Raw genomic sequence first — 12,318 nt, forward strand, 5'->3', positions numbered from 1 at the left:
GCAGGCGACTTGTTGGAGCGACGCTGGTCGGGAATGCTAAGAGTCTTTGTCTCGTGTTAACGTGCGGGTTGACCTGCTTATGTCAGCCACCTCAGCCTGGTCTGGTGGGTCAGCGGCCACCCGCACCACCTTGATCCTCTCACGCAATCCATCTCTTTCGGACTGGAGCATCGATCATGTCGCTTTTTGATTCAAACCGACTGTTATGGGCGCTTTTCCTGGTAAGCCTCGGCTCAGCGTATTTCACTGTCCCGACGCTTCTACAGAGAGTGAAAGATGAGGCACGGGCACCCGAACCAGATCCTCCACCTCCTCCCAAACGCCTTCAGAAAGACTCGGAAAACTCACTGAAAATTGAGACTCTTCGGACCCTTGCAGATGGCCACAGCTATGAATTGCGCACTTCTGCAATCAAGATAGTTGCGAGCCGGACGATTCGATCGAGCACCAAGAATTTGCTGTTTCGAGATCTCGCCAGCAGTGACTATGTACGGCGCGACAATGCCATCAATGCAATGTGGATGCTTCTCTACCATCCAGCACTCAACGACACGAAAGTGACGGATGAGTTGACCGAATACAGACCAGTGGCTTCCGTGGTGGAGGCACTCATCCATGGGCTGGCTGCACACGATCGGAGCTCGACATGTCAAAGCGAGGAGGCAGGTAAAATGCCCCCATCTCCGCTCAAACCAAGACATCGGCAAGCTCACGAGGCCTCACTACTCATCATCCTCAACCACATGCTGAAGCATCACGTCCTGCAAAGACTGGGTAGGTATAAAACGAGTTCTGCGATGGACCACGCGTTGCGTGCCGGCCTGGTCTCCCGCTGGCTTGCCAAATATCCTTTTCCATGCTCACTGCCAGAGAACGCAAAGTACGGCTTCAGACGCTCTGACGTGGCGCGGCTGTGCGAGCGGTCCTCTTGGGGCATGGATGATCCTCTCATGGCAGATATCGTGAAGGAAGTCATGAAGTATCTTCCGGGACGCCGACAGATGTTGGATGCTGGCCTTAGAGGAGTCAATAGTTACGTGGAGAATGTTGGCAGCACCGATGGTTGGGCTCCGAGGTGGCATGCTTCCTACGACCACGATTATGTTGATGATGATGACGATGATGATGACGACCACGACCACGACGACCACGACGAAGAGGAGGACGACCACGACCACGACCACGACGATCACGATGTGGTAATGACCGGTGGCGAAGACACAGCCGGGGTGCCTCTCGAGCGTGCTCAGACGGGGTGGGAGGAGCGTCTGCTACCGGTACTCAACAGTGTTCGCCCACGATCAGTTGAACGCAGTCAAGAGGAAGAGCATCTCAGACGCCGACACCGTGAGGCTATCGTGGTGGCTGATCCAGGGGCACCACTACGACGAGAGAATATCCTTCAGCGAGAAAATAGCCAATTTGGATTACGACCTATGAATGGTGTCAGTGAAGTTGAGGGTGTCCTCAACAACCTTTTGAACCTGTCTGGCGCACATGGTGGCGAGGTGGAGGAAGATGGAGGCGAGAATTCAGATCTTCCTGGCCCCAATGAAGCACGCATCCCTACAATGGGGTACCCTGCGAACCTTCAACAACCCATAGCTGCGCCGCAAGCCTCTTCTGACGAGGAGCAGGAGGCGGAAGATCACGAAGAATCAACTCCTACGGATCCTAGCACGTGGAACTAATTTCCAGACAGTTGTCAAGAAGAAATCGACGGACAGTAATCAGCATAAGGCGCACAATGAGGTCTTTGGCGCAGATGAATTTGGCGGACATTTGAATCTGGGAGGGGCAGGAATTTGTATTTCACAGCGAGGCGTTCCGGGCATCCAGCGGGTAGAACATATCCGCTCTAGCAGCGATCAGCCTATGGTCCAGATCGGCGCATTGGCGAGCAGCCCTCTTCGCAGCAAATATTGTAGTTTTCATTGACAGTCTTCTGACCATCGAGTCATTGCTAGGCATGAGATCCGTTGCTTTCATAGCAATACAATAGAGGGACCGTCAGCTTTCTCCATGCTTGTGACAATATCCTCTTTCACCCGTGCACCTCTCATCCGCAGAAAAAGCCATTTCGAAACCCATCTGCCACTTCAACAACTTCTACTTCAGAGGGATAAATCGCGAAGAGTGAGTAGCACCAATACCGGGTCGACCGTGCTTGACAGGCTTGTATGAAATGGAGAACTCGCCGAGGTAGTGGCCGACCATCTCGGGCTTGATTTCGACTTGGTTGAATTCCTTGCCGCTGTAGATACCAATGACGCTACCGATCATCTCAGGCACAATGATCATGTCTCGGAGGTGTGTCTTGACGAGGTCGGGCTTCTCGTTGGGCTTGGCGTTCTGCTTGGACTTCCGTAGCTTCTTGATTAGACCCATGGGGCGGCGCTTGAGGCCTCGGTTGAATCGACGGCGGGCGCGGGCATGGAGGATGGTGAGAAGTTCATTGGAGGGGATGTCGAGGAGTCTATTAGAAGAAAAGCCAAATGTTAATCCTGATCATCAAGGACTTTTCTTTTCTTCCCAGGCATGGAAATTCAGGCCTCAAGACGGGCTAGAGAGGAGAACACATACTGATCGAGATCAATGCCTCTGTAGGAAAACTTTCTGAACGCTCTTCTCTTCTTGAGCTCGGCGGCCTCCTCGGCGTTCTATCCATTGGGGTCAGTTGAATCGATCAGGCTCGCGAAAGGATCCAGAAACGTACGTATTCGGTGTCAGCCATGATTGCGGTCGGAGTGCAGAGTCGCTTCTCGATGTGACAGTCGAAAAGCGAGGATGGTTGTAGTTGTGCAGGTGGGTGCGGTTCAACATCGAAGTCTGATTTGGAAAATGTGTTCGCTGTGGGAAGGGGAATCTTGGCATATCAAGCAGGAAGGTATGCCGGATAACTGATTTTCCTTACAGATCGCATATCAATTGAAAGGAGTTGCAGTGCCCTTGAAATGCGTTCGAACGCGATGTTAAATATGGGATATAATGCTTACAATGACTGAGGCTTCATCAAGATCAAAATCTAATGTATTTGGAAAAGTGATTTGAATTGCATTGGCTCTTAATTCCATGAAATGACGAGGCATTCATCATTTTAGCGGAATGGACTCGCAATTCTACAAGAATTTGTCTCGGAGTCGAGTCTGCTATTGTATTGGCATTGCACAGTCATAAATCCTGCTCCGGCCTTGCGCGGACTTGTCAAAAGCAAGGCTAGCCATGATTGCATCCATCTTAAACGTAGCAGCTCTGGAAGGTTGACCAATGTTGACTGCAGCATTAATTCAGGCATGCACTTCGGCAACTCGCGAGTAAAGCTGCTTAGTCGAAGAGACCGAATCCCATGTCATCATCAGACTCTTCCTTCTCCTCCTCCTTCTCGGCAGGCTTCTCCTCCTCAGCGGCAGCGGCACCGCCAGCAGCAGCACCTCCAGCAGCGGGGGCGGCACCTCCACCGCCGCCAGATGGGACGGATGCGAGTTTGGTGGATCCTTCAGCGATCAACTGTTCAAGTGTTAGCCTAATATTTGTGGGCAGTGTCATCGGGTTGTCCTTACCTCGCCAATATCCTTGCCCTTCAACTCTTCGAGGAGCTTGGAGAGACGTTCGTCATCGGCATCGATTCCGACAGAGGATAGGACCTCCTTGATATCAGACTCGGAGGGGGAGCTGTTGCCAGCAAGGCCAAGGAGGAGATAGGCTGCGAGATGCTTCATTCTGAGTATTTTCTTGAGTGAATTAGCACTTCAACCACCGATCGTTGGCACAAAGTGAACATACAGATTTTGACGCTGTTTCGAACAGGAGAGACAATCAATTTAACCGCTAATTGAGCGGAGACTGGCACGTCAAGTTCTGAGAGATGATTGTGGAATCTAGGTGTTGGTGAAACTGGGCGCACAAAAGAAGTTCTGATTGTGCGTCAAAAAGTTCGCGGGGAGCGGCCGAGCCAAGCCTGGTTAAAAGCAGCGCTCATATTCGGGGCTAATGATAATATCGTACAGCCTAGTGGCACCAAGCGGATCGGCTAACTTGCCATTAAAATCCACGAAAACGGGCGGGTGAATTTGGTCTTGCGGGGAGTCACTTCTCTTTGTTCTTCTGTCTCATTCTTCTCTTTTGCTGCTTGCTCTTTGCACTCATATCCCCTGTATCATGCTTCACTCAATGTTCTAGTCGTCACATTGTTCTTCTCACTCAAACACGACGAGGTTCCGTATAAGCTGATGGAGCAAATATGGTGATCATGCCTCACAAGCCAACTCTTCAATACCTGACATAATTACATTGTTTCTTCTGGTTTCGGCCTCCACGCACCAACATGAGCTTCCTAGGCGATATCGTCAATTCAATTGGCAGTGGGAAAGCACCGACCCCTCCAAAACCACTCGCCCGGCCGACAGGCGCAAATCCACAGCGTCAGACGCCAGACGTTAGTAGACCTGGCATACGCCCAGGCTTTCCGGCTATACCCTCGCCACTGAACGGCACGAAACGAAAAGCCGACGACGATTCAGTAAAAGTACCTGAAAAGCACACCAGACCAAATCCTAGCCCTGGTTTAACTGGCACCGTGAACAGACGCACCACTGCACCTCCGCTCAATGCCCCAAAACCTTTAGCTGACAAGGTTGCCCCTGCCCCCAAGCCGAAGATTGATACCATCATTACTATGTCTAAAGCTGGCACGACTCCTCCAGTGACACCGACGACTTTAAATGCAAAGCTGCCTGCGAAAGGATCATACGCAGATATAATGGCACGTGCGAAGCAGGCACAGGAGGCGAAATCTCAAAATCAAGTGGGAATGATCAAGCACCAAGCCACAAATCGAGAGAAAACTTCCAAGTTGGCCGAGAGGAAGAAGCAAGAAGAAGAGAAAGCAAGAGCGGCAAAGGAGAAACCCACTATTCGGTCAGCAAAATCCGCCAGAACAGAAAAAGGACGCAGTGTCAGCCCTGCCAAGAAGTCAGATCAACCGCGGGCTCCAAAAGTAGCTCGACCACCTTTACATGCACCATCCACAGGATACAAAGGTACAATGGGGAAGTCTGCATCAAAACCGCGACTCCCGCCTGGTCTCAAGAAGAACCGATATGACGAGTATCTAGGCACTGACGAAGAAGAAGATTCCGAAGCCGAATCTGAGGACGAGGGAGATTATGACTCAGAGGCCTCGTCTGATATGGAAGCAGGAGCTTTTGACATCGACGAAGAGGAACGTTTCGCGACGAGAGCAGCTAAAGTGGACGATGCCCGAGAGCAAGCAGAGGAGCAAAGACTCAAACGCGAAAAGGAGGAGCGACGTCGGAGGCTTATGAGTCTTGCAGGCAAACGCAAATAGGCCCTTTCGTCTGTATATGACCATCACCGATGACGTTCGTAACTAGTAAGCAGGTTGGGAGACTGGTGTTTTTGGCTTTCTTCTTTTAGCCTCCTCTTTTCAGCAACGGTGTTGGGGATAACTACATGAGAATACATGGATGTGGTGGGGGCCGGCAGGTCTTTTGAATAGCATATCTGGCTGTGTTGAGTTTATTTAGGATCTATACACGTCAACTGGATAATACGCTTCTGGCCAATCACTCTCGTCTTGGGGGGGGGGGGGGGGAATTATTGAGCAAGCTGGTGCGAAACTTCGGAAACAAGAAACTTTTTTCTTGTCAGTCACCATCAAGTCTTTGCAGACCACCGATCATGTTTTTTCATGGAAAGACGTGGCCTGGTCATTATTTGTTCAAGCTTCAAGATCGTGCAATCTACAGATTTAGATATCATTTCAAGAATATTACACGAATTGACAGTCAGAGCACAAAAATGTCGGGCCAATGTCCAATCAAGAGTTTGAAGGTGTATATACGTTTCTCAAAATCGGGGAATCACATCTAGTAATGACTTATAAAACACAAATAGGTTTTCTTCCAACTTCACGCAAATGCTTGCGTTGCAACAGAACAGTTCAGTGGTGAACTGTGATTAGTCCGACACAAGGGTTTCGACATCGACACCCTCAACCCGATAAAATCCAAGGGAGGTCAACATGGGCTTATCGTGGAATCTGTACAGATACACAGTCTCCTCACCCTCCGCGCTGTGCTGATATTTATTCCATGCCGGCACGCAAAAAGTGTCACCCTGCTTCCACTGGATGCGTTGTCCGTTGACTTCGCTGTACCCTTTGCCAGTGACGATGTGGTAGACGGAGGAAGCCGTCTCACGCACTGCAGGAGATTGAGTACCTGCATTGAGTCGTTCAGCCGATCCACCAAGAATCTTTGAGACTATAAATTGACGGAAAGGTTAGCCAAATGTCCGGAATGCCATCTGTCGAAGCAAATTTGAGGTGGATGTGGCTTACCCGATCTTCCATCCTTCTTCAGATAATCCTCCGACGTCCAGTTGCCTGATTTCTCGTCCAGTCTTTGCTGCATCGCCGTCCAGGGGAAGACAATTGGCGAATCGCTTGAGTCAACGTCCTTGGCTGGATATCTTGGGTCTTGGTAGTGTTCGACGAAGTGAACTGGGAAATGTCGGAAGTTGGGAAGGTCAAGCCCGTCTAGCCAGATCATTGGACCTGAGCCGTCCTTGCCGTGGTCATGCCAATTCCAGGTGGGTGTGAGTATAACGTCCCCCCTTTGCATGGTGATACGTTTACCGTGAACGGCGGTGAAGCCACCTGTACCCTCGATGATAAAACGCATCGCAAACGCAGTGTGTCGGTGAGCCTTTGCTGTCTCGTTTGGCATAACAAGCTGAAGTCCAGCGTATAAAGTATCGGTCGTATATGGAGCATCTTCTTGTGGTTAGCAATGCGATCCAAAAGGAATGGAATAGATAGAGACTGACCTCTAGCAGGATTGACCAGCATCAGCACCCGCCGTTCTGCCTGTTCTTCTGGAACAATCTCCCCAGCGCGGAGCAGACTTGGTCGAACCTCATCGTATCGCCAGATGTGTGGGATACAGGTAGGATTGGGAGCGGGAGGGTTTAGCTTTGCCATTTGCGTCCATAGTGGTTTGGTGTGCACTTTCAGAGCATCCTCTACCAATTCCTTGTTTTGCTGGGCTGACGTCCGAGCCGGAGCCTTGGTTTCTGAGATGGTGGTGGTCTGCGTTGCCATGATGTATGAAGTAAGTATCTTGCCTTATTCAACAATTTCTTGACGCTTTAGCACTGTTCGTTGCCCTTTATTTGTTGCTGGTCAAAACTTCAAGCTACCAGGAAAGATGTCCTCTATTAAATGCGTTCGGCGTTAAAGATAAGTTAGAAGGCGATTCCGCTGCCATTGTCTGAAGAGCACAATATGGGTTGATCCATGCTGGGCGAGATTCACTTCCCGATGCTTCCCCGACGGATCTCCCCACAAAAACGACTTTCATCTTTCCGAACCACTGATGATCAACACAGTCTCCGAATATGTGCGGGTCAATATCGGCTGTTATACTCGGAACACTGGATCATCATCCTAGACCTGCAACAAGAAATTCTATACAAATCACCAAGACATTGGCTATTTCCTGGACCAAATCCCATAGTCTCTAAAACTCAAATACATTCCGAACATCTGGAACCAACGGAATCAGTGATCTCAGGATGATTCAACCCAGTTCAGAAACAACGGCCAATGGAAGGGGCACACCCACTTTGAAGTCTGAAGACACTGCGCAATTTATTAAGCTGCCTGATGTGAGCCTTTAACCAATGGCCAGGCAGCATTCACTTACCATGGTGTAGACTGCTTCATACCCAACGGGCAGCTTGGACTTCCTCACCAAGCTAAGGAAGGAACAGGCGCAGCAAGAGGCAATGGATCATGCATCTAGACTGCCACGTGGCGACAAGTCCTCAAAACTGAATCTCAAAATTGTCATCGTGGGTGCCGGTCTTGGTGGACTAGCGGCAGCGATAGCCCTTTCCCGGAGAGGCCACAAAGTGACTGTTGTTGAACAAGCACCATTCTTAGCGGAGGTATGCTTCAATTATAAGTTGACATGTGTCGGAAACCTGCTAAAGTTTCCACTCGTCTAGGTCGGCGCTGGCATTCAGATCCCTTCCAACTCTAGCCGTCTCCTGATCAAATGGGGACTGAAGCCGTATCTTGCCGCAAAAGTGGTAACCCCTGAGAGCATCGCCTTCAAACGCTGGCAGAACGGTGAAGTCATTGCTCTTACCAAGCTTGTCCCTGAGTTCCAAGAGAACTTTGATGCTCCGTACTATGTTGTACACCGAGCACATTTCCATGATGCACTATACCAATTAGCTCTTCAATGGGGTGTGGAAGTCATTCTCAACTCCAAGGTTGTTGACTACGATGAACATGCCCCATCAATCACCGTGGAGGATGGCAAGATCTATACAGGAGATCTAGTCGTCTCTTCCGATGGCGTCAAGTCGATCGGGAGGAGCAAAGTGCTCGACGGAGTTGACCAGTTTCCTCTGCGGACCGGCTTTGCCGCGTATCGGGCCACTGTCGATGTTGAGAAGATGAAGGCTTACCCAGATACTGCACAACTTCTCTCAAAGCCAGGCTTGAATCTTTGGATTGGAGATATGCGGCACGTCATGACGTACACCATCTCTGGTGGAAAGGCATTCAACATGGTTTTGTCACATCCGGATCGTTCTGACCCTGCAACCTGGACTCAACAGGGCCCTGAAACCATTCTTTCCCAGATGCGAGAGCACTTCACAGGCTGGGATCCGACGCTCACCAGAATCATTGATATGATAGACACCACCCTAAAGTGGCCTTTGCTGAGTGGTAGCCCATTAAAAAGGTGGATTGCCTCCTCGAATAGACTCCTGATCATGGGCGATGCAGCGCACGCCATGGTACCATACATGTCACAAGGTGCTGCGATGGCAGTCGAAGATGCAGCAGCACTGGCTGAAGCGATCGACCTTGTCGACGATATGGCTGACCTACCCCAAGCTCTGGACGTCTGGCAATCCGTCCGTATCTTAAGAACCAGCCAGATGCAAGAGGCAAGTTTGATCAATGGAAAGCTGTGGCACTTCCCGGATGGACCCGAGCAACGTGCCAGAGATGCTGCCACTAGAGCTGAGGTCGAAGGCCGTCAGTTCACAACCAGTGCTAATCAGTGGAGTGACCCAACCACCCAACGTTGGTGCTATGGTTACGATGCTGAAGCTGAGATCAAAACGGCTTGGGAGGCTAGGCTACCTAGCAAATATTTGCTGAATGGTCATTGAATAGATCACAATTTTTTCTTTTTGCATGGCGTTCAGGTGAGACTTTGGTAATTCGGATATCTGAAGGGCCATTAGGGCAATTCAAGAAGACATTTTAATTGCTTTTTTCGGCATACTTCGCGAATTAAGCACGGTTCGCTCCAACAGGAACAGCCTTGTCCTCATGGCAGTGGACAACATCATCTTATATCTAAGTCTGTCTTCATATTGGTTCAGAAAAGCTTCCAGTTTAACGCAAAGGTCTCAAGGCGCCGTATCCAATATGATACTAACTTGCAACACGAGCAGAATCTCCGTCTCCTAGATATGGTAAATATTCGTCAGCCATTGCTTCATATACCGACATGTCAACACTCCCTATCGTACGGAGATACAACAACGCCCCTCTGAGGGAAGTCAGTGCAGCCTCCTTTTCCGGAAGCTGGGCCGTGGATCGAATCAAACCCTCACTATCCATTCGCAGCTGAATTTCTCGAGCCTTGACACACGCAAGATAGAATTGCATTTGTGCGACCCTGCCATCGTTCTGCGACTTGATCGCATTCTCCAATGCGTATTTCCCGAACTTCTCGGCCTCACTGACATAGGTTACGCGCTTTGACGCTGGGAAATCAAGATAATAGCTCAGCCTGAGGCAAGTGGACATCAATTTTTGGTATGTCCGAGCCAGGTCCTTTGCGGATGGTGGAGGAACTTGTTGTCGCTTCGCACGCAACGCTCGAGCGAAATTGTTGTACGCGTCCACTAGGTCCTTGTGACTGTTCGAGTGCTGGTTACGAGCCAGACTGGCATTGCCTCGTCCTATCAATTCTGCTGAATAGTTTTGTTAGAACCCGGTGCACGACGATTGATGATACTGCTGAACGGGGGGATTTTTCAGCTCACATATTTCTGTTGCAGTGATGGATTGGGTTTCTCGGTGCTTATTCTGATCCTCTCTCTCTTGGGCTGCCGCCTGCTCTAAGCAAAAGTCCTCGTTAGGTGAGTCTGCAGTACTGGTCAGCCATGAAGCCATAGCTGTCGATGATGGTTAAGAGGAGTACAAACACCTTTTGTTTCTCAGATTGAGAACGCAGGTCCGGACTCTAGGACCAGTCTTGCCACTCTCCAAATATTCATCGGTGGCAGCTGAGATCAGCGAAAACTGCTGGTACTCTGCCATACCAAGATTTTGAAGCCCCTGCTCAACATTGAAGCGAAAATATCGAGCGTCTAGGTGGCCTCTCCAGCGACTTGAGAACATCTCCTCTGTCTCGGTTGTTTCGGTTGCGACTTTGACTATGCTCTCAGATACAAACTTCCACGCGCGATCACTCACGGGATTGATCCCTGGATTTCCTGTGCCAACAGAGATGAACATTTTCACCAGTGGCTCCAGCCTACCGGAAACTTCACACCAGATATTCGATGCTTCTTTCTCTACTTCAAATGAAGGGTTGTTGGCCCCCATCGCACCATCCACGTAAGTACGATCGCCAATTTGCACAGGATCAAAAAATGTTGGGGCGGCTGAGGTAGCAAGTGCGGCCTCCCATATCGTAAACGTGTCAGGAGATCGACCACGAAGGCGATACGCCCGCAGACGGCTGATGTGGTTTGTCTCCTTTGCCTTAACACAAACGAATCTACACAGAGTTCGAGATTAGTTGAATGGACAGAAACTCTGGAAGGAACTTCTGGGCTCGTACACTTTGCACTTGCGCAACTGTTCATCCTCCACTTTGACGTAAAATGGATCATCGACCGGAATTCCGCGAGCCTCGATCACCGATTTGATTGCCCTTTCGAGCGCCTTGGAAGAGAATCGAGCCTTAATGTTGCCTGTCAGTCCCACCGAGAAAAGGCTTCGCTTCTTCTCGAACACCGTCTTCATCAGAGTTTTATATGCCGCAATGCATTCGTCGACGTCCATTTCAAGTCGCCCCAGCATGATCGCGATCAATCTATCGGCGGAAGTCTCAGCCTCTCTCAGCACCTTTTACCAAAATAACCCACTCGTTTAAATAAAGGGAGAATAGAGCGCTTACCCGCCTGTACTGGTACCCCCAATGAGGTCGAAAATGTCGCATGGCTTCACGCGTGGTAGGTTCGACTCTTCGCGTTCGTCGTTGAGTCGCTGCATCAAGCCCCTAAGGATGTAGAGAGTCGAGAGTCCACGCACGCCTCCGCCGTCCAGCGATAGCAGGCAAAGACCCCTGGTCTCCAGCTCACTGTCACAACCTCCATCAAAAGGTACCCCATTTGCTTGTTCGTTAATCTGCGACATGTCTATGGTGGTTAGAAGCAGAATTCGGTATCGAAGGTAGAGATATCGAACAGACGGATGCTATCAAAAAGGCGATGCAGCGATGCAGCGATGTCTAGGTTACTTGGTATACTATTATTATTCAGCCTAATGCATTGTCCAGAATCCACCACTATTCCTGCCATGGCCATGTGATTCAGGGGCTCGTTGAAATTTAGCGCCGACTTTCAGCCTTGTCCCAGCTGGTTTGGACTAGACCCCTGCACAACAATCTAAACAGAAACTCGGGCAGCGTGCGACACGGATAGGCTGTGGAGGAGGCGACGTCAATGCGAGGTGACGGGTGTCTTTCTGTTTGGATTTGCAAGTATGCATGATTCGAAGACGCCACAAAGGCGAGGCTTGCAAACTTCTTGCACATTATGTGGCAAGGAGGTCTCAAGGCAGATTCTCAATGGGTTAAAGGGCCTCGTATAGGAACCGACAGCTGCCGACAAGTTCACAATCTGTGAGCGAGATATGCCTTGGCAGGGGATATTACGAGGTCATTAGTGAAGCTTGAAGCACAATGGCTTCACGGAGCTGCAATCAAAGTCTCATGTTGCAAGGAGGCTGCAGACTAGACCGAATTGGATTGCTATTTCGCTAGACCCCTTGTCCGCATTAGGCACCCCTGCTTTGGTATCTTTGCATGAGCGCAAGCCATCTGGTAGAGCTGGAGCGAGTGACGATGTGCAACAGAGTACACAGACTCCGTATTGAGTCAATCGAGGTCTGGAAATACTGGTCTAATGAAGAGAAATACATAATATATCCAGCATAGGACTAGGAAAGAAAATCTCAAACTGGCAGGAGAA

General features: G+C 50.0%; 7 protein-coding genes across 7 annotated transcripts; 3 read left to right on the forward strand and 4 right to left on the reverse strand.

Moving 5' to 3' along the window:
- Positions 1-176: 176 nt before the first annotated feature.
- Positions 177-1,691, forward strand: A1O9_04945 (uncharacterized protein; the record flags this gene model as incomplete). The annotated part of the gene is made up of 1 exon (XM_013407231.1): positions 177-1,691. The coding sequence occupies one exon, from the start codon at positions 177-179 to the stop codon at positions 1,689-1,691; it is 1,515 nt and encodes a 504-aa protein (XP_013262685.1).
- A 418-nt stretch (positions 1,692-2,109) lies between these two features.
- Positions 2,110-2,734, reverse strand: A1O9_04946 (40S ribosomal protein S15; the record flags this gene model as incomplete). Its single annotated transcript, XM_013407232.1, has 3 exons — positions 2,110-2,476; positions 2,584-2,660; positions 2,717-2,734. 3 exons carry the CDS (start codon positions 2,732-2,734, stop codon positions 2,110-2,112), a joined length of 462 nt encoding a protein of 153 aa, XP_013262686.1.
- Positions 2,735-3,324: 590 nt separating this feature from the next.
- Positions 3,325-3,719, reverse strand: A1O9_04947 (large subunit ribosomal protein LP2; the record flags this gene model as incomplete). Its single annotated transcript, XM_013407233.1, has 2 exons — positions 3,325-3,507; positions 3,561-3,719. The coding sequence occupies 2 exons, from the start codon at positions 3,717-3,719 to the stop codon at positions 3,325-3,327; spliced, it is 342 nt and encodes a 113-aa protein (XP_013262687.1).
- A 605-nt stretch (positions 3,720-4,324) lies between these two features.
- On the forward strand, positions 4,325-5,347 carry A1O9_04948 (uncharacterized protein; the record flags this gene model as incomplete). Its single annotated transcript, XM_013407234.1, has 1 exon — positions 4,325-5,347. The coding sequence occupies one exon, from the start codon at positions 4,325-4,327 to the stop codon at positions 5,345-5,347; it is 1,023 nt and encodes a 340-aa protein (XP_013262688.1).
- Positions 5,348-5,979: 632 nt separating this feature from the next.
- A1O9_04949 (uncharacterized protein) lies at positions 5,980-7,123 on the reverse strand (the record flags this gene model as incomplete). Its single annotated transcript, XM_013407235.1, has 3 exons — positions 5,980-6,284; positions 6,362-6,796; positions 6,850-7,123. 3 exons carry the CDS (start codon positions 7,121-7,123, stop codon positions 5,980-5,982), a joined length of 1,014 nt encoding a protein of 337 aa, XP_013262689.1.
- Positions 7,124-7,809: 686 nt separating this feature from the next.
- Positions 7,810-9,216, forward strand: A1O9_04950 (salicylate hydroxylase; the record flags this gene model as incomplete). The annotated part of the gene is made up of 2 exons (XM_013407236.1): positions 7,810-7,971; positions 8,032-9,216. 2 exons carry the CDS (start codon positions 7,810-7,812, stop codon positions 9,214-9,216), a joined length of 1,347 nt encoding a protein of 448 aa, XP_013262690.1.
- A 268-nt stretch (positions 9,217-9,484) lies between these two features.
- On the reverse strand, positions 9,485-11,482 carry A1O9_04951 (uncharacterized protein; the record flags this gene model as incomplete). Its single annotated transcript, XM_013407237.1, has 5 exons — positions 9,485-10,029; positions 10,102-10,211; positions 10,266-10,841; positions 10,905-11,159; positions 11,244-11,482. 5 exons carry the CDS (start codon positions 11,480-11,482, stop codon positions 9,485-9,487), a joined length of 1,725 nt encoding a protein of 574 aa, XP_013262691.1.
- Between the last annotated feature and the right edge of the window lie 836 nt (positions 11,483-12,318).

Source organism: Exophiala aquamarina (genome assembly GCF_000709125.1).
Source record: "Exophiala aquamarina CBS 119918 chromosome Unknown aczIA-supercont1.3, whole genome shotgun sequence".
Taxonomy (NCBI): Eukaryota; Fungi; Ascomycota; class Eurotiomycetes; order Chaetothyriales; family Herpotrichiellaceae; genus Exophiala; species Exophiala aquamarina.